The sequence below is a fragment of the Helicoverpa armigera genome, chromosome 27 (genome assembly GCF_030705265.1).
Source record: "Helicoverpa armigera isolate CAAS_96S chromosome 27, ASM3070526v1, whole genome shotgun sequence".
Lineage (NCBI taxonomy): Eukaryota > Metazoa > Arthropoda > Insecta > Lepidoptera > Noctuidae > Helicoverpa > Helicoverpa armigera.
Window position 1 is genome coordinate 5755784 of NC_087146.1, and position 21467 is coordinate 5777250.

Consider the following 21467-nt stretch of genomic DNA (forward strand, 5'->3'; position numbering starts at 1 on the left):
ATTTGGCTAGCCTTTTTCCAACTAAGTACGTTCGTAACGACTCCTAATCTAGAGGTACCCATGTTTTACATAGAGCCTGTCTTACCTCCTCAACCCAGTTACCTGAAAAATACGATATATGATAAGATTGGTTATCAGACTCTCTAGATTCTGCACAAATGAAAGTCGGGACTCGGGACCTTTCATGGGACTTTCGGGACATTTTCAGAAATTTCATGACAAACATGTGAGGAAACGATTTTAGCAGGTAGGTGGGTATCTATAGGTACCTAAGTATGGCTCATGATAGGCATAATTAAATAAAATGATCTTGAGAAAATTGAGGCTGACCAGTGTCGATGGCAACAGTCCGTAGCGTGCATTTGAACACTTTACCTAAATAATCGGTAATGTGTGTATACTTAACTCACGCACGCATATGTCAATCATAAATTAAAGATATCGTGAGTCAATAGTTTAACGCTATGAAAACCGTAATTACATACAACCGTAATTATTCGCTTAAATGTTAGTGTTTGCGTTAAACCATCGGAAGGAATTTAAGACTTTATTCTACAAGAACACTGATTTGAGAAAATATTGTCTTGAACAATGTTTCTTTTTTAAGATGTAGGACGTTGTACTAGAAAGTTTCTACGTATGAATATGTTAATATATTTCGGTTTTTCTTAAACATAACAATTGAGCTATTCATAAAATACACATAGCATACATACTTACCTAATTTTGTAAATCGGTCATGCCATCTCTGAAAAATATCCAAACTTAATATGCAAAACTGTCAGTCAGTGTCGGTCGAATATTCAAATATGTAGTCTCATTTCGTTTTAAGTTTCCCTGTCGATTTTAGCTATGGTATATATGGATAGTCTAGAGCCTAGAGCTTGTTAAAGAACGTACTTATTCTATTTTTTCTAGGTTCGAGAAGTAGTTCCCACGGTAGTCGAACAGCTAGTATCAGAATATAAAAATATTATTTGCACAGTATTATTGTTCCATATCAGTACTTACGTACTTATTTATTAGCTTATTTTCAGAAAATTTACAATGCAATAAAGACTTTTCTAACCCAAGGCCGATCCCACATGACATCAATTCTTAAAGTAAAGAAAACCACTATTTCTCTCAATAAGGATTAATTCCTTATAAAGTTACAAGTCTGTCCTATCAATTGGCAGGCAGCCATATTAACCGATTCTCGCAGATGACCATAAATACGATCACAAGGTTATTTTAACTAAATAGGTAATAGCTATTGAGCTTGTATGAACTTTCTTAGTATACCTTTGACAGCAATGACTGTGTTTCGGAGGGTACGTTAAACTGTAGGTCCCGGCTGTCATTGAACATCCTGGCAGTCGTTATGGGTAGTCAGAAGCCAGTAAGTCTGTCACCAATCTTACCAAGGGGAATCGGGTCGCTTCGGGTAACTAGATTGAGGAGGTCAGATAAGCATTCGCTTCTTGAGACACACTGGTACTCGGCTGTAGCCGGTTAGACTGGAAGCCGGCCCCAACATAGTTGGGAAAATGCTAGACAGATGATGATGATGACTCATATAATAAAGAGAAATCATTTTTTTGTTTGTGCCGTAAAGACTCCTTAATATAGACTAATAATAGTTATCTACTATTTATAACCGACTGTAACTCGATAGCTAACCACACGTATCGAGAAGTCTGCAGTTTTATAAGGCGGTTTAATTGTCTGAACACGCACGAAACAATACATTTTAATTGGAGTAATTTAAGACATCGTTGAATCAAAATACTCTTGACTTGTGCACTTATTTTCAAGGAGAGTTGACGTCATATAGTATAGTTTATAAATAAGTTTATAGGTGGTCACCCATCCACGAACTGACCGCGTCAAGCTTACAGATTGACCCGTGCGGCTGCTACTTAGCCACTAATACATTTATGTTTAACTAGCTGACTGCCCGCGGTTTCTCGTGCCCCCTAGTGGATGTTCTACCCGTACCCGGATAAAGTATAGCCTATGTTACTCTGGCAGAGTGTAATTTGCCAACAGTAAAATATTTTTTTCAAATCGGTTCAGTAGCTTCAAAATCTTTGGGTACAAACAAACAAATGTTTGCTCTTTATTATAATTAGTAATACGAGTTTGTCTCTATGTTTGTTTTCTAGAACAAAATAAAACTGTTACTATTATAGTCCGTTTGATGCTATTCTCAGCTGTTCTAAACATCGCTTTTTTCTCGGAAAAGCGATGTTTACAACCGGCTAGACTTCCGATAGGAACAAGACATGACCTTCCGATCCCAGCCGTTCAGACGCACGCAATATTACGATATCATTTTTAATCTTATTCTTTCATAATTTTATGAACGCGAAAGTTATTCTGTCTGACCATAACGCTAGTTTTTAATGTCATTTTTAGGGATCCTTAACTTATTTTTATGGGTAATCATAAAACGACGGCTTTTTAATGTCAAATCCTCAAATGACCTCTTCCGATGTGGGTGCAGCGTGAGGGAGTGTCAGACTCTTACTGACTAAAACCCATCATGTTCCTTCTTAAGCCCTTTATGTACCAGAGGGTTCCGTACCCAAAGGGTAAAATAGGACCCTATTACTAAAAGTTAGCTGTCAGTTTGTCCGTCTGCCACCAGGCTGTATCTTATGAACCGTGACGGTTGTACAGTTGAAATTTTCACAGATGATATAGGTATTATTAATGCCGCTATAAAAACAAGTACTGAAAACTAGAGTAAGTAATACATTAAATATTTTGGAGGATTCCCATACAGCGACTGTCAGCTTAATGGTACGGAACCTTTCGTGAGAGACTACTACTCGTACTTGGCCAATTTTTTCTCGCACTTTCCCGCAGTGGGTGGCCTCGAAAAACTTCTGTCTCTAAAGTACCTATTTCGTTCAAGTTCTACCTAGGTGCAGTCTACCTACACTAGCTACCTACAGACTACAGTCTTACAGTTATCGGCACGGATATCGAGCCATGACCTTCACCTGCGCAGAAGCGATTTACTGCCTTATTGCCTTATGCGTACGGGTGCGCAAAGCGATCCCCACTCTTCCGCCGAGAGCCCAATACCCGTGCCGGTATCTGTACCTACCGAACACCTTCCGGGCTTAAAAGAGTTTTCAAATAGGAAACCTGGGAAGTTTAAAGAAATAATAAGGCCACTCTAGACTTAGCTTTTGAAGTGAAGATGATACTGTTTAAATAGTTCCTTAGGCATGTGTATTTTAGAAAACATTTATTGTCACGGAAGAAACTTTCTCACGGAGAAATAATATTTGTATCTCGAGGTTCTATGAAAACTGCGCTTTCCAGTGCACATAATATTTTGAATTCTTGACACTGCCAATACGTTGGTCTCTAGATGTTGCAAGTGCGGCTGCTGTGCACGAGGTCTCGGGTTCGATTCCCTCCCGGGTCGGGCCAAAATAGCTTTGTGGGTTTTAGAAACTTTCACAATGCAGCCCGAAGTCTGAAAGTTGGTGATTGACTCACCCGTGCATCGGAGAGCACGTAAATGTCGGTCCTGCGCCCGATCCCTCTCCGGTGGTGTCGGATTACCGTCCCATCGCGCTATGAGAGTGAAGGAATAGTGAGTGCACCTGTGTCCAAGCAAATGCTCGTGCACTATAATATGTCCTGCGCAGTTGATTGATCTCTTTCATGAGAACAGCCGATAATCGGCTAGGAATACATCATCATCATTAATGAACTTGACTGTATCTAGCATTCAATGTAATAACTTTCGCTTTGTTTTGTTTAAATGTGTTAAATTACTTAATCTCACCTCGTGTTCAAGGCAGAGGTCAATCCGTGCCCTCAGACTACATTTAAGAAAAAACCTTTTCGCTCAAACCTTGAAGGTCTTATGATCTTATGTAAAGAAATTATTGATTTAAATGGCAGTTTTAATGGCAGGGCAAGTAACCAGTAACAAATAAACCACTTTTAGTAAGGTTTTTTTCAAAATGTATGGTTAACTTACTATAAGTGCATTCGTACCAGACTGTAATGTGGTTTTCCTGCTATTCAGACTAAATTCTACATATATTAAACTATATCCTCTCATTCTCTCATCTTCTCATAATTCAAAATTTACATCTAAATTGGTTGAGCCATTTTGAAGAGAAAGGGAATTATGACGCCACCTTTCAAATTAAATTTCGGAAAGCATAAAAGATTTTTCTCTCTAAAGCACAAAAGATTAAATAACGCTATAGGTACATAGAAACACAATATTTGTTGTATTAATTGTACTTAATTAGCTCTTTTAATAAGTTAATCTCATCCTATTATGCAAAGATCTTTGCGCATTTAATAACTTAATAGCTTGCATATTAGTTGACATTCCCACCATCTAATTACCAATTATTTAGCTAAACAATATACACTTTCGACTAAGCTAGATTTATCACAAAAACATTGCGTGCGTTCGCTACACCATTCAAGAAATAACAAACTTTAAAACTAGTTTTTTGCTGCTTGTAAACTTGAAAAACTTTAATCCTAACCTTTATTACAACGGAATAAGACTTCAATTTGACTAAAAGTATTTTTCAATATGGCAGCGGTCGCGTTAAGTTGGTATTGTGGCTATTGTATGTAGCCAACTTCAGTGCGCTTCGATCCGCGGACCGATGCGGTCATGTCTCTCGCGACAAAACTTTTTAAACATGAATTCCAACGTTAAAGTGAACAAAAACATTGACTGAAGTGAATTTGCGGTGTGAATGTTCATTATATTATGTTAAAAAGTGGTTGCAAACGTGTTTTGTGGTTATAAAACTGTTAAACAGCCATTGTTTGAGTGCAAAACTTCGAAATTCTTGAAAACAATGAGTGTTTAACCATCATGGAAGACGTGTACACAATTAAAGTTAAAACGAAACCTGATAGGAGGAACTTATATCCTTCTGAGCGAAGGTATTCGGCGTCAACTGTGTCTGGGCTAGCTTGGTGCATATAGCCCTAGCGGCGACTTCCTTTCTTCTCGCCTGTTTAGCGCTCGTCAACCCAAATACCGACACACAGGTACAAAATAACAATACGCTACAAAATGACGTTACACGAAATCCCGTTTACGATCTACTGCAAAATGAAACAGCAATCAACTTGAATAATGAAGATGGAACTCAAAAATTCGCACAACCAATCGAATTTTGAGACGAGTGGATCCAATGAGACCGGAAAATCGTTAAATTCAAACGAAACAACGGATTTAGACGGTAATAAAAATGATAGTAATTATATATTGGTTTTAGCACCGGCTTTAATTACTATATTTGGTTTAGCTGCCGGTGTAGCTAGTATTCTAGCGTCAGTCAGATGGTATATAGACCACAACATAACCTGGTTATTCGTCATGTCGTGTCTATCGACGCTGATCTCTCGCTTCGTTTGTAATGATAGCTGTATGGTTTATAACCACGTCTGAGGGAGACATTACCGAGTTCTACAAGGACAAAGTGCCTTTCAAAGACTATGTTGTCATCAGACATACAGATGTGATCATTAAAAATGAGTCGCATATGATTGTGGCGTTAAATTCGACGGCAACCAACGAAGAAACACCGAATTTGTTTACAAAACGTGTGCTATCTATTAACATTTTAATAGCTGCGTTTTTGGAATTGCTATGGTCTATTTTAAGCGTGAAAATTTCCTACAAAGGCATGAAAAACACATATAAAGAAGAAAACGAAAGACGAGGCAACTGCATTTCAGTTGTGACTAAAATAAAAGGCAATGATACGAGAAAATTGCCACGAAACGGCAAGCTTTTACCTCCAAAACCTGACTTAATTGACCACTATCCTAGCAAGAAAATTAAAAGGATTTTCCTAGCACAATCTGACAACGGATTTTATTTGAAAAATCAAGGCAATAAAGCGAAACAAAACACAGAAACGAGTTCAGAGTTTTACAAAGAGAGGATGATGAATTTTTTGAACAGATGTGCTTCCTTGGAAGGTATGTCCAACCCAGAGAATACTTCTAGTGTCCATTCTGAAGCCTTGAACCCGATACCAGAAGGCGTGACTGTGGAAACCAGTGTTCAAGACACGACTAACACACCAATCACTGAAATAAAAGATAGAGTTACTCCTATAAGTTGGGGAGACACTCCTGAACATACGGTTTACAATCAGAACACATTAAATTTGGACAAAATTTTCAAGTTTAAGCCAAATGCGAACAAAAGTGAATCTGTTAACGAGTAGTGCGTGATAGTGAAATTGACATTGAAATGTACTGTACACGCGAACTGTGAAAATATCTGTGTTTTAGTATTGGTAGATGTGTTTTACGCTGTGTTCTAACCAAACTGATTGTCAGCCGCCGAATGTGAGCGAACGTTACGCAATTTATTGTATTTCCATACATATTTTTACTTTTTCGTTGACATCTAACCGACGATAGGTACGTTATGCACTGACATTGAGTGAGTGAGCCTGCTCACATTCGGCGGCTGACAGTCAGTTTGGTTTTAACACAGCCTTAATTTTGTATTTCTTCGACTGCTTTTTCTATGAATTCAAGAACTATATCTTTAACTGTGATAGGTAAGGGAATGGACATTCTTACATTGTTTGTATAGTCCAAATACTTTGACATATTCAAGCTGTATCTACTTTGTTTTGAGGACACTTTGTATCAAATTGTAATCTGTATTTGTTTACTTTTCGCATTGTAAGCTTTTTTTTAACGACGTCAAAATCATCAAATGTCCCCTGACGCTGTGGCTTAGCAGCGGTGAGGGAGTGTCAGACTCTTACTGACTGAACACCGTCGTGTTCCGTCGTAGGCCTTTTATGTACCAGGGCCTCGGTAACTCTTTCGAACAACCCGCAGCCCCGGCAGGCCTTGGCCCTACTGGGCCCCGCTGGGTTCGCATTGTAAGCTGATCTCTGGAATTTGGAAAATTTTTACTAGGTCTTGAATACTTATCAGTATATTTGTTTTTTGAGTCTTTTACATAGGCACCAGTGTAAGCGATTTTGGGCTTTTTACGTCCAGATTTTTAAAAATATCTGTGTTAAAAATGACACGAATTTATTTATAAATATCGTGTTGACTAACTAGATTTTTGATAAGATGACAATACCTAATTTAGGCTGATATTCTATAGGACTATTAGTATACTACAATACGTGATTGAATGTATTTTCTTTTTACGACAATGGTATTTTCTTCTATTTTGATTTGTGTCTACTTTTGGCCTTTTTCTAAAACATATCTGTTGATTGTATTATAATTTTTGACATTTGTTCAATATATCTAAGTTGTATCTAGCCGCTGCTTGTGGCACACTGGTACTCAGCTGCATCCAGTTAGACTGAAAGTCGACCCCAAGATAGTTGGGAAAAGGCTCGGAAGATGATGACCTAAGTTGTATCCAAGATCTGAGGAACCATACATAGGTACCAAAAATGTCAATGAACATAATAAAATCACAAAATATTTGAAGACAATGGAACAGACATTAGAAAATGACACACTGAACACAGTTTTTTTTACATTTGAGATTTTGGTCGTTCAGATATTTTGTTATTTTGATTACTGTTACAGTCTTTTTATCGTCCCACTGCTGGGCTGCGGCCTCCTCTCACACGGAGAAGGATTAAGCATTAATCACCACGCTTGCTCAATGCGGGTTGCTGATTCCGGACTTAATAGTCCAGGTTTCCTCAAGATGTTTTCCTTCACCTTTTTATCAGCCATTGGTGTCTTACTTTACCTACTAACTACTGGAAATGTGTTTAGTAAACAATTCGCTTTTCGCATTCCGGGGCTGCGGTAACTGTTTTGTGTAGGTACCTAGGTTTAATGGCCTATCGCTATTTAGGTCATTCGTCATCCATAACAGCATAGTCAGAGCTAGATATAGAAATACATACCTAGGTAAAGATATTTTTTTGTCTCGATATGGGTTTGAAACATCTGTAAGTGTACATTGACTGCTTCGTTGGTCTAGTGATCGCAAGCGCGGCTGCTGTGCTCGAGGTCTCGGGTTCGATTTCCGGGTCGGGCCGAAATCGCTTTGTGGGTTTTCTTAAACTTTCACAAAGCAGCCCGTAGTCTGGAAGTTGGTAATTGATTCACCCGTGCATTGGATTGCACGTAAATGTCGGTCCTGCGCCTGATCTCTTTCCGGTGGTGTCGGATTGTTGTCCCATCGCGCTATGAGAGTGAAGGAATAGTGAGTGCACCGCAGTCCAAGCAAATGCTCGTGCACTATAATATGTCCTGCGCAGCTGGCTGATCTCCTTATATGAGAACAGCCTCCGTGGCCGAAATCGGCCGTGGTCGCCATTATACCCGCTTTCGTGAAATAAACCATCTGTACCCATATTCTTATATCTAAAATATTAACAAATAGCAAATAGTGGCCAATCCGATAACATTCAAGCTCTCTCCGATTACAGCCGACAAAACTAATTGACAATGCTAAATTTTTATGGCGCGGCCGCCATTTGCCAATCAGAGACAATTGCGAGTCTATCCTACTCTATGTATAGACAGACTAATGTTATAAAGCTGGAGAATTTGTTTGTTTTAACGAGTAAAGGATTCTAGGAAATTGGTTTTTGGAAATTAGGTAGGAAAATTAATTTAGCAAGTTATCTAAATCTAAGACTATATGGTATGGAGTCGTGGTGGCCTAGTGTGTAAAGAACCAACCTTTTAAGTATGAATGTGGGTTCTATTCCAGGACACGCGAGAACCAATGCAACTTTTCTAAGTTTGTATGTACTGGAAGGCACAATGAACTGGTGGCTCCCAGCTCAGCTCAGCAGTGGTTACGGGTAGTCAGAAACCAGCAATTCTGACAAGCAAACTTACCTACCAATTGGTATTAGGTTGCCCGGGTAACTGGATTGAAGAGGTCAGATATAGGCAGTCACTCCTTGTGGCATACTGGTACTCAGCTGCATCAATTACACTGGAAGCCTACCCCAACATAGTTGGGAAAAGGCTCGGCAGATGATGATGATGAAAAGTATGCAACAGGTATTTTGTTAATTAATACCAATTGCAACCGCAAGGCGTAACTAGTCTAACGCAGTAATCGACAAAGCTAAGATTCGATTCGTTTTTACTGCGAAAATCAATTATTTCTAACTCGGTTCATTACGATTATAAATGAGCATTTACCAATTATTCTGGTTTCGTGATATTCAATACGATAACTAGCGGTTTTTATGTTTATTGTGGAATGCGAATTATTATTGTCAGATAGAAAATCTTACTATTACACTTAATATGACACTCTTTCACGTTTTATTATGTTTTGAGCCGGTTTCACCCGCGTCCCGTGCAAACTACTGCCTGCACCGGCATAAAATACCTGTAGCCTATATTACTCGGGAAGTGTACCTAATATAGGCTAAAAATATCGATCTGTACCTACAATCCTACATAGATGTTCATGCTATGTTTACTCGAATTCATCTTATATTAAGTTCATCATCATCATCTCAGCCATAGGACGTCCACTGCTGAACATAGGCCTCCCCCTTAGATCTCTACATATACACCTGTTGGAGGCGACCTGCATCCAGCATCGACGGCGACCTTTAAGTTATCGAAATATCAATGAAATCGGTTGGATGACTGATCAGTGAAATTGTAACGAATAGATTTAGCTATGCGATTGTATAATACTTATTTACTTTACTTCATAACTAGCTGATCCCCGCGGTTTCACTCGTCTCCCGTGGGAACTACTGTCTGTACCGTATAAAATATAGTCTATGTTACTCGGGAAGAGTGTAGCTTTCCAACAGTGAAAGAATTTTTTTTTTTTTGGGACCCTTTAGGGTACAAACTGCATGCAGCTAAAGACTAGTATTATCCTAGCTGTCCCCGTGGGTCCACTCGAGTCTATATCAAACTATTTCTTGGTCAAAATTTTTATTTATTTTCCATTAGTAGTCTTAAATAGCATGAATTGTAATAAAACCGTATCTCATTTCATTAAATCAAACAAATCGATTTTCATAATAACTATAAAAATTATGCTTATGTAAATAAGTAGCAAGTTTTGAAGCTGACTGTACCTATTTGGTTACACAAAACGTTTTATAATGCGAAGCAATTTAGATCAGTTTCCATTTTTTAGCCTACTACGAACAATAGTATATTTTTTTTTATAGAAACGTAGGCAAAAACACTGTCTTTTTATAGTTTTCAGTTTCTCAATGTCTCATTAAAAATCAGTAAGCGAACCAACAGCTGTTTTCAAAACAGTTGAAGTCATTATTTGCCGAGCCTTTTCCCAACTATGTTGGGGTCGACTTCCAGTCTAATCTTATGCAACTGAGTACCAGTGCAACACAAGGAGCGACCTATCTGACCTCCTCAACCCAGTTACCCGGGTAACCCAATACCCCTTGGTAAGAATGGTCGCCTGACTTCTTGCGTTCTGGCTACACGTAACGGCTGCCAAAAATTTTGAAATGAAAGCCGGGACCGAGGTAAAGTGCTTTCTGAAACACTGAGGAACTCATCATGTACCTACATAGATGATCACTCATCCAAAAACTTACCGCACCAAGCGTTGCTTAACCTTATGATCGATGTTGCGAGTCAAAACTCCTTCTTTCCTTTTTAATTCCATATTAAGTATGTTTTACTTCAATTACCACAATAATTTATATTGTAGTAGATTTAATAATTCAATGACTTAAATAATTCACTATTTCCTTTCCTGTAAAAACTTGTGTAAGCTACCGAATCATACATCAACTTATAACATTGATTAATTACATAACTACTAATTACTGTAAAACCTATGTGAAGTACAGTAAACTGCACATCAGTGGTAACTGTCATGCACCTTAACTCAATAGTAATAAGAACGATTTTCCTATAAAACTGTTACCACTGACCTGAAGTTGACTGTACAGGTAAATATAAGCCAATTGTAGCTAACTTCGGACAAGCAAAGCTTATCGACAATATCTGTATAGTTATCGGCACGAATCTTGAGCTTTGACCTTCACCTGCGCAGAGGTAATTTATTGGGTCCCTTTTGTGGTATGAAGTGAGGCGCGGGGGCGGGCTAAAGCGGTGATTGGCCCGCAGTGCATCGCGTCATAGCCGTCACTCGGGATTGGTTCTTTGCTAATAAATCACTTCTGCGCAGATGTAGGTCAGGGCTCAAGATTCGTGCCGATAACTATATGAACAAATGGCTAACTTCAGAATTGCAAAGATATGTGGATGTGTGATGTTCAACCTTATCACAATAGTGGAATGTTAATATTCGATTGGTATTTCACTGAATCGAGTAGGTTGACCTGGCATCTGTGTATATACCTATTATATACTCTACCTACTGCTAAATATACCTATATTATTATATGGATGTTTGTTAACGAATTTATCTTTAATCTTTAGAGTTAAGACTGATTTTTTATATGATTGTGTATTAAAAATTATGAATTTATTTTATTTTGTTTCATTTTCACATGTCACATCTATTTATAACTATTTCCCGTCTCGTCTTATGAATCTTCTGTTAAGTTATGTTACCCTAGTACTTGTGACAAACAATGATTTAATTTCAATACCATTATTTTTATTCCATCCATCATCCTCCGAGCCTTATCCCCAACTATGTCGGGGTCGGCTTCCAGTCTAACCGGATGTAGCTGAGTACCAGTGTGCCACAAGGAGCGACTGCCTATCTGACCTCCTCAACCCAGTTATCCGGACAACCCAATACCCCTTGGTTAGACTGGTGTCAGACTTACTGGCTTCTGACTACCCGTAACGACTGCCAAGGATGTTCAATGACAGCCGGGACCTACAGTTTAACGTGCCATCCGAAACACAGCCAATGGTGTCTAACAAATACTTAGAAAGTACATACAAACTTAAAAAAGTTGCATTGGTACTCGCCTGACCTGGGATCGAACCCGCGCCCTCATACTTGAGAGGTTGGTCCTTTACCCACTAGGCCACCACGACTTTAAGGTGAAAATAGTTAAAAATAAAACTACAAGCTATCTAAAAAAAAAAACAATTTTATTAATTGACAAAAAATTATTGTAAAAAAATGTACTTAATAATTACATTCTAATTTTATAATACTTAACAGTAAAAAGATCATTCTAAAAATATATGTAAATTATGTATTGAATTTGTATAATTATTGTCATTAATAATTAACACATACATATTACATTGTTACGAAAAAAAATTGTATTTATATATATATTATATTTTTTAAGATGCTTTTAGCTGACCAGGGGGGTATTTTCTGAAATATTACTGCATCATTTATCATTTAATTTTATATAGAAAAAATTAAAATCAAAAACTTATTTTACTGACAATTTACAGTAATGCTACTGCTCCACCTGCGTCTTAACGCGTAAAATTTTGGCGTTACGCAGATGTGGCCAACGTTTTAATGGCATTTTATACAAATGGCATTATTAATAGCATTAAGCATTGGTGTCGGTTTTTTGGACACATCAAAGGGTTTTAGTGCTTAGCTTAGCGCGCTTGGTGATGTTGGCTACATTAATGCCATCTCATTGCACGCATGCAAGGACGAGTGTAGATACTTTGTTTATGTTGTAACTGCATTTTACGAGCATGATAATGGAATGGTCAAATGAGAAAGCTTTAGTTTTTAGAATTATTTTGTGTGTCTGAGTTGAACCTCTTTAATGTGTGTTAACGCGTTACTTCATGAGGGATTAACTCTTTGCGGAATTGTACCTAAGTGTAGCCAACACGCATTTTTAATGCAATAAGTAACGTGTAGTTGGCCATTGACATTAACGTTAACGCTAACGCAGGTGGAGCAGGAGCATAAAACTAAGGCACTTCTTTAAATGAAAAAATCAAATTATGAAACAAAAACCGGCCAAGTGCGAGTCGGTATCGCGTGCAAAGGGTTCCGTACTACCGTCCCCCGTTATACGCTTTGGTTACGGAACCCTAAAAATCTAATTATGAAATCAAAAAATTGAAAATAAATTGTAGGAAATAGCAACCATGACATACACTCGTATTTAGTAAAAATTGGTGGGTTTGATTCTTTAAAGTGAATGCTTCGACTAGTAGCGGGAAAGATAAAATGGTTTATTGAAATTTATAAAATTAACATTTGATAATAACATACCTCAAAGTAATTTTTGTTGTCTTTGTTTAACTCCTAAAGTTTATACAAATCAAACGTAATCCGAGTAAGCTTTTTAATGCAAAAACAAAATAGGGGTATTGGGTTGCCCGGGTAACTGTTTTGAGGGGGTCAGATAGGGCAGTCGCTCCTGTAAAGTACTGGTAATCAGCTGTGTCCGGATAGACTGGAAGCCGGCCCCAACATGGTTGGGAAAAGGCTGGGATGACGATAATGAATAGTATTTAGGCTTACATGTAAATTGTAAGGATTTTCGGCGTCAAACAAAGACATTTACTTTGCGGTATATTATTATTAGCGCGAATGATAAGATCTTGCCTGAAATCTAATTTAAACTTACAACAATCATTAAAAAACATTTTCCGATACCAGTTAAAACATTCACTTTCAGGGTTTATGTAAGTGGTTCATCTGTGAAATAAGGGTGTTCGAGGCAGTCTAAAGCTGTGAGACGTTTTGCTGGGTCGAAGATCAGCATGCCCTGGAAATATATGAAATACTATTAGTTATATTAGTTATTTATGTATGTAAAATTTTACTAGTTTGCTTGAACTTGATAATCTCAGGAAGTACTTGGTCTTGTGACAAAATGGCTGAACCGATTTAGCTGAAAGTTTGTGGGTATGTAGAACAAAACATACTTTTTATCTCCATCCGGTTAGTCAAAAGTCTAATCAATATCAGTGTTTGTAACCAAATGTTCCGAAACTACTGCACCGATTTGAAAACTTCTTTCAATGTTGGAAAACTAGAGTATCTCCAAGTGAAATATGCAGTATATATTTGGACACGGGTGAGACCGCGGGAAAACTGCTAGTAATTGATTCAGCCATCTTCCCGTCTAAGTAACTAAGAAACCTTTAATGATTTGTCTATGTCTTTTTAAAAGTAAATACTTAACCAAATGTACTATAGTTTAAGTATATTACTCACCTTAATAAGTTCAAGAGCATGCGGATGTATCCTAGGTATGATTTCGGCTAAGTCCTGAGGCTGGTACTCCGGGAAGCTGTCCAGCATTATAGACACGTTCTCTGGCCACTCCGACCGTGATGGTCTGCCTAGCAACCTGAAATTATAGAGAATACTTGGTTTAGGTAATGTTTTATTATGGCCAAGTCTTTGATAGCCTATCAGGACTTTATCTGACAGATAAATTATAACTTTTGGTTTCTCGGGTCTTTTTTTTTTTAACGACGTCAAAAATCATCAAATGACCCCTCCCGCTGTGGGTTAGCAGCGGTGAGGGAGTGTCAGTAAGAGACTGACTAAAACCGTCGTCTTGCGTCGTAGGCCTTTCATGTGCCAGGGCCGCGGTATCTCTTTCGAACAACCCGCAGCCCCGTGGTTTCATGGGTCTCAGGTTGAAATATCTATTAACTAAGAGATAACTACATGACACTTCGGAAACTATTATACATTAATTCTCCGAGCCTTTTTCCCAACTATGTCGGAGTCGGCTTCTGGTCTAACCGGATGTAGCTCAATACCAGTGTTTTACAACAAGCAACTGCCTATCTGACCTCCTCAACCCAGTTACCCGGGCAACCCAATACCTCTTGGTTAGGCTGGTGTCAGACTTACTGGCTTCTGACTACCCATAACGACTGTCAAGGATGTTCAATGACAGCCGGAACCTACAGTTAAACGTGCGACCCGAAACACAGTCATTGATGTCTAAGATATACTTAGAAAGTACATACAAACTTAGAAAAGTTGCATTGGTACTTGCCTGACCTGGTATCGAACCACTCATACTTGAGAGGTTGGTCCTTTACCCATTAGGCCACCACGACTCACTCACTCGATGACTAAAATTACTCATCCAAACTACATAATACATATTATAAATGCGAAAGTAACTCTGTCTGTCTGTCTGTTTGTCTTTTCTTCACGCCTAAACTACTGAACCGATTTGTGTGAAATTTGGTACAGAAATAGTTTGAAACTTGAGAAAGGACATCAAAAATCTGCTGGTAGTCACTATTCCACGCGAACGAAGTTGCGGGCAAAAGCTAGTAGTATATAATTAGGGTTATTAACTCGTACCTGAATATACAATGCAGCTGATCAGAGTCGGAGGCTCCTGGCAGTAAGGGTTTCCTGGTATGCAGCTGTGCGAGGACACAACCGGCTGACCACACATCGACTGCTGTGTTGTATGATGTTCCGAGAAGCACTTCTGGGGGACGGTACCAGAGTGTTACCACCTGGAATGAGAAATTATAAGGGTTAAGATACTGGTATTTGGTAGAATAATCACTATAATACAAAGGAGAAAGTTTGTTATATCTTCATGCACAAATGACTGAACAATTTGATGGATGTTGAGAACAAAATTACCCAGACTACTAAGAGCAAAATAAAAATCCAAAAAAATAATTTACAAAGGCAGTTATGCTTCATTAAATATACTTAAGATAAATATCTATACTCTGAGAAAATAAAGACGACTTTTTTCGTTTTGTACCTTGTTAAATAGTGAACCTGGAAATCTCATTCATTGTTAGAAAGATACATACAATACATATGTACATATTATGTACATAAGTTATTTATTACCCAGGAAGTAGTTTCCTCACGATGCTGGCAAAACCACGGTAAATAGCTAGTATATATTAACCACAAAATATCATGTAATCAAAAATATATGAGTTAGTATGTCTCAATATTTGTTGCTTCTTCACGGATGTTCTTCATAAAACTTAAACATAAGGCTACCTTTTTTTACCCAACCACAGGAAGTGGTGCCCTCAAGCTACACACCACACTGGTGAGCTTCATATCGGTGTCATAAGTCTTGGCCAGGCCGAAGTCAGCCAGCTTGACCCGGCCAGCAGCCGTCACCAGCAAGTTGTGTGAACTATCATCATCTGCCTAGCCTTTACCCCACTGCAGGAAGTGGTTCCCTCAAGCTACACACCACACTGGTGAGCTTCATATCGGTGTCATAAGTCTTGGCCAGGCCGAAGTCAGCCAGCTTGACCCGGCCAGCAGCCGTCACCAGCAAGTTGTGTGAACTATCATCATCTGCCTAGCCTTTACCCCACTGCAGGAAGTGGTTCCCTCAAGCTACACACCACACTGGTGAGCTTCATATCGGTGTCATAAGTCTTGGCCAGGCCGAAGTCAGCCAGCTTGACCCTGCCAGCAGCCGTCACCAGCAGGTTGTGTGAACTGTCATCATCTGCCTAGCCTTTACCCAGCTGCAGGAAGTGGTTTCCTCAAGCTACATACCACACTGAGTAGGATGCAGCTGAGTACCAGTGTTTTTCAAGAAGCGACTGCCTACCTGACCTCCTCAAGCCTCACTGTCTGCCTATCTGACCTTCTCAACCCTTACTTTGCTGTGACAAGTTACTCCAAAACTGCTGGGTCAATTTTAATGTAATATTGTATAGTTACCGGCACGGATATTGAGCTCTCGGCAGAAGAGTGGGGATCGCTTTGCGAACTGTACACATAAGGCAATAAACCAATAAATCGCTACTGCGCAGGTGAAGGTCAGGGCTTAATATCCGTGCCGATAACCATACATAGACACTTATGAGCCCGTAAAAGGACATGGGTAACTTTTTACCCCACTGCAGGAAGTGGTACCCTCAAGCTACATACCACACTGGTGAGCTTCATATCGGTGTCATAAGTCTTGGCCAGGCCGAAGTCAGCCAGCTTGACCCGGCCAGCAGCCGTCACCAGCAGGTTGTGTGAACTATCATCATCTGCCTAGCCTTTACCCAGCTGCAGGAAGTGGTTCCCTCAAGCTACATACCACACTGAGAAGGATGCAGCAGAGTACCAGTGTTTTTCAAGAAGCGACTGCCTACCTGACCTCCTCAACTCTTACTCTGACTGCCTATCTGACCTTCTCAACCCTTACTTTGCTGTGAGAAGTTTCATCAAAATCTGTTCAGCCTTCAGAAGTATCCAACATACTCACAGGCTCACCTTTATAAAAGTGTGATATTTTGACCAGCTTTTACTCCAAAACTGCTGGACCAATTTCAATTTTCAATGTAATTTTGTACAAAGACAGCCTAGAGCCTGTAAAAGGACATAGGTAACTTTTTACCCCACTGCAGGAAGTGGTGCCTTCAAGCTACATACCACACTGGTGAGCTTCATATCGGTGTCATAAGTCTTGGCCAGGCCGAAGTCAGCCAGCTTGACCCTGCCAGCAGCCGTCACCAGCAGGTTGTGTGAACTATCATCTGCCTAGCCTTTACCCAGCTGCAGGAAGTGGTTCCCTCAAGCTACATACCACACTGAGTAGGATGCAGCTGAGTACTAGTGTTTTTCAAGAAGCCACTGCCTACCTGACCTCCTCAACCCTTACTCTGACTGCCTATCTGACCTCCTCAACCCTCACTCTGACTGCCTATCTGATGACTCACTATTCTTCATGAAAATCCATTCAGCCGTTAGAAGTATCAAACATACTCACAGACTTAGCTTTATAAAAGTGTGATGTTTTCACCGGCTTTTGCGCCAAAATTGCTGGACTAATTTCAATGTAATTTTGTACAAAGACAGCCTAGAGGCTATAAAAGAACATAGGTAACTTTTTACCCCACTGCAGGAAGTAGTTCCCTCAAGCTACATACCACACTGGTGAGCTTCATATCGGTGTCATAAGTCTTGGCCAGGCCGAAGTCAGCCAGCTTGACCCTGCCAGCAGCCGTCACCAGCAGGTTGTGTGAACTATCATCTGCCTAGCCTTTACCCAGCTGCAGTAAGTAGTGCCCTCAAGCTACATACCACACTGGTGAGCTTCATATCGGTGTCATAAGTCTTGGCCAGGCCGAAGTCAGCCAGCTTGACTCTGCCAGCAGCCGTCACCAGCAGATTGTGAGGCTTCAGGTCTCGGTGAACGATGCGGTGAGAGTGGAGGAAGTCGATGCCTGATAGTATGTCGTAGGACATGCTCTGGAACATGGTGAAGATATTTATAAGTATGGAAAAGCATATGTTACATAAATAGTAACATGGTTATTAATAACTAGCCGTTTTCCCGCGGTTTCACTCGCGTCCCGTGGGAGCTACTACCCGCACCGGGATAAAATATAGCCTATGTTACTCGCAGATAATATAGCTTTCTAATGGTGAAAGAATATTTAAAATCGGTCCAGTAGTTTTTGAGTTTATCCATTATAACCAAACAAACAAGTTTTCCTCTTTATAATATTGAAGTATTGATAATAATACAGTATCAAAAGAAAGATCATCATCATCATCCTTTTTCTTCTCCCACTGCTAGGCTGTGACTTCCTCTCACAGAGAAAAGGAATGAGCGTTAAGCAATTTCAGACTTTAAGAAAATCAAAAGTCACCAATGACTAAGTAAAAGTGAAGGTACATTTTTATGAAAGTAGGTATTTTTAAGGTGTGCCCTTCCTATATTGAACTTTGTGTCTGAAATTGACCATCTGCTACACACAAGAGTATTTGACATTGAATTGACAATCTGCTACTCATTCCTTCTCTGTATATGCAGTTTGTCAATAAAAAGGCTGAAGATAATAAAGTTCACAGTCATTGGTTAAACAGTAAGCAAAAGCTTCAGACTTAAAACCAAAAGAATCCCCCATCATTTATTCAATCAAATAAAACTTTCAACCATATTCTCATATTTTATTTCAATAACTTCAAATTCCCTTACCCTTATAGTCCTCTGCGACAATGGTGTCTGAGATCTCTTGAGGAACGACTCCAAGTCCTGGTCCACGTGCTCAAATACTAGGAACAACACCAGCTGCTGATCTCTCTCTAGTGACTGACCTCCGTGGCAGACATCTAGGAGTCTGGAAGAAGATATTTATGTTGGAGAGATATACTTCTAGGTAAACTATATGATGGTTAAAAAATAAAGAAATCCTACTATGTAATATTATAAATACGAAAGTTTGTATGTATGTAAGTTAGCTCCTCCGTCATGAAAACATGGATGGATTTTGATAAAACTTAGCAATAATACAGCTTAAATATCTGTGTAATAAGAATAACATATGGACTTCTTTGTATCCATGTGCAAAAAGTAGGTACTTCATTATGCTTTTAACAGCTGACAGGGTTGAGGTCTGATAGGTAGTTGCTCCACATGGAGCAAACTGGTACTCAGTGGTATCTTGTTAACTGAAAGCCTAACTCAACATAGTTGGGAAAAGACTAGGCAAATGCAAATGATGTTAGAGAGGAATAATAGATCAAGAAGCAGGTAAAACCGCAACCATAAAACTAAAAATAAGAGTAGACTTACCACAAATAATTGGTGAACAAACTAACAGCAAGGGGCAACATAAATGACTAGCTTTCACATAAGTACTATCCATTAGAAATACTATTCATTACCTCACAATATTAGGATGTCTATAAGCCTCCAGCTGTCTTAACAACGCTATTTCTCTCAACGTAGACAGCGGTATGCCGTCTTCTGTGAGAGCTACCTTCACCTTCTTCATGGCTACAATCTGTCCTCCATTGTGAAGATCCCGAGCTTTGTACACTGTGCCATAAGCTCCTGTAATGGTAATGAAATAAAAAATAAGTATTACAAATCAGAGGCTGTCAGGATTTGAGAAAACTCTGACAACAGGGCAGGTCTATTTATCTACTTAATCTTTTTCTCTACCTCTACACACAGCCTCTGCAGTACAAATTATAATAATTTGCCCAACAATAGGCTATGTTATACAGTGTATTACAGATTGACCAAATAAAGTTATGGCTTCTCTGTCAAAAACTTAAAAATTACAACCGAGACCGCTTTCTTACAAAGCTTGGTCTCACTAAATAAGTAAACATGTATGTTACATTCATACCACCCCTAAGACGATCCACTGACCCATATTTTTAATAAACCCAATTTCAAATAAGCTACTTTTAATGATGTGTAACTTTAAAAAATACCACTAGATGCTTTTCATAAAACAAAAGATGTGAAGTGTTCTATTTTTGAATTTCTACTAATAATTAATCAAATAACTTACTTCTAACCATAAATTAGACGAAATACTATTAAAAGCTATGATTTGTTTCCACAAAAACAATTGCTATTAATTATTTAATTCTCTAAATAACGTAAACAAACAAAGTTTATTTTTGATATTTGCGCGAAAACTTATCTACCGGCACATGTGAAAATAAGGTTATTTATAGTGTATTTTTGTTAATTACCTGTTCCAATTACGTTTAATTCCTCATACTTCTTAGCATTTTGAAATAAAGCACCGACATCACTGATTGAAGCTATCGGCGGACTTTGAGAAGTACTAGCCCCCGACATTTTAACAGTTATTTACACCACTTAAATAGTTCACTAACACTAAAAACGGTATTTTATACACTTTCCACCAGTTTTGTGTCGATTTAAAAGCCGTTTACATATTATTTTAGTAAAAAACACGTGTTTCAAAGTTTCCTTTCTTGTAAAAGTTTTGGTTTTTTACGAGCGGGGAAAGGGGACGGCTAGCTAGACGGCAAATGTCATTGACCAAATTCAGCCACCTGCCGTTTATGCGACTAATTTTGAAAGTTTAGGCTTCTGTTTGAGTTTGTTCTACATGGGTTGGCTTTTTAATATGGTCGAGTTTTGAAAACAATTAAGTTGAGTAAAGCGCCATCTATCGGTTTTAGATTGAAGCGGGACGTAATAATTTATTTATTTTTGTTAAAATATACGAAAACATTTAATTTATCATAATTACATTATTTACTTTTCTATAATATAGTGACCTAAGATATAAAAAACAGTTCTGTACCTCATTATTTCATTGTAATTGTTTACAATACAGACGACAGAAAAATAAAAAGTTATGAGTTAACCTGTTGAATAAGCGCAACTTATCTTTACACGAAACTTTTTCAGAAGACTGGTAAGAACTTGAAAACAAAAATGTCCAAAAAGGAACCACTCGCGTGATATCCTCGGGCTCGTCCGGGATTTGAACCCGGGACCTCTCGCACCCGAAGCGAGAATCATACCCCTAGACCAACGAGCCGTGTTAGAGACGAGCGAATTTAGTGTTCATATTTTATTAGTAATGACGTCACTATGACAACCTTATTTTTACGCGTTTAGAAAACCATGATTGGATATTTTTATGATTTCCTTTTGGTTGACTTCATAACTGCTGGCTGGAGATTACTCTAATTTTCATCAAAGTGAATATTTTCTTCTTAATCCCAAGTTTCATTTTCTTTCGGAAAATAGGAAGGTAGGTATCTGAAGTATTGGGACACTTCTGACGTAGAATTTAATAGCAAAATTGAAATAATCCTTTAATTTTAATAATCAAAAACAATTTTT

At 38.6% G+C, this 21467-nt stretch overlaps 1 protein-coding gene and 2 non-coding genes across 3 annotated transcripts; 1 reads left to right on the forward strand and 2 right to left on the reverse strand.

Moving 5' to 3' along the window:
* Positions 1-4623: 4623 nt before the first annotated feature.
* Positions 4624-6352, forward strand: LOC110381854 (uncharacterized). Its single transcript, XR_010277889.1, has one exon. It is a non-coding gene; the product is annotated as an uncharacterized LOC110381854 (transcript).
* A 7138-nt stretch (positions 6353-13490) lies between these two features.
* On the reverse strand, positions 13491-20668 carry LOC110381856 (cyclin-dependent kinase 6). The gene is made up of 7 exons (XM_064042205.1): positions 20336-20668; positions 19511-19679; positions 18822-18963; positions 17921-18088; positions 15212-15372; positions 14096-14231; positions 13491-13643 (listed from the first exon to the last, which is right to left on the reverse strand). The coding sequence occupies exons 1-7, from the start codon at positions 20442-20444 to the stop codon at positions 13557-13559; spliced, it is 972 nt and encodes a 323-aa protein (XP_063898275.1). The 5' UTR covers positions 20445-20668; the 3' UTR covers positions 13491-13556.
* A 419-nt stretch (positions 20669-21087) lies between these two features.
* Positions 21088-21159, reverse strand: Trnap-cgg (transfer RNA proline (anticodon CGG)). The gene has a single exon. It is a non-coding gene; the product is annotated as a tRNA-Pro (tRNA).
* Between the last annotated feature and the right edge of the window lie 308 nt (positions 21160-21467).

Excerpts from the sequence above, each read along its gene's own strand:
- LOC110381856 (XM_064042205.1), bottom strand. The coding sequence starts at position 20,444 with ATGTCGGGGGCTAGTACTTCTCAAAGTCCGCCGATAGCTTCAATCAGT. Across the intron at positions 15,373-17,920 it reads ATATGAAGCTCACCAGTGTG|GTGGTAACACTCTGGTACCG; the intron begins GTATGTAGCTTG and ends TTCTCATTCCAG. Across the intron at positions 13,644-14,095 it reads ATGCTCTTGAACTTATTAAG|GGCATGCTGATCTTCGACCC; the intron begins GTGAGTAATATA and ends ATATATTTCCAG.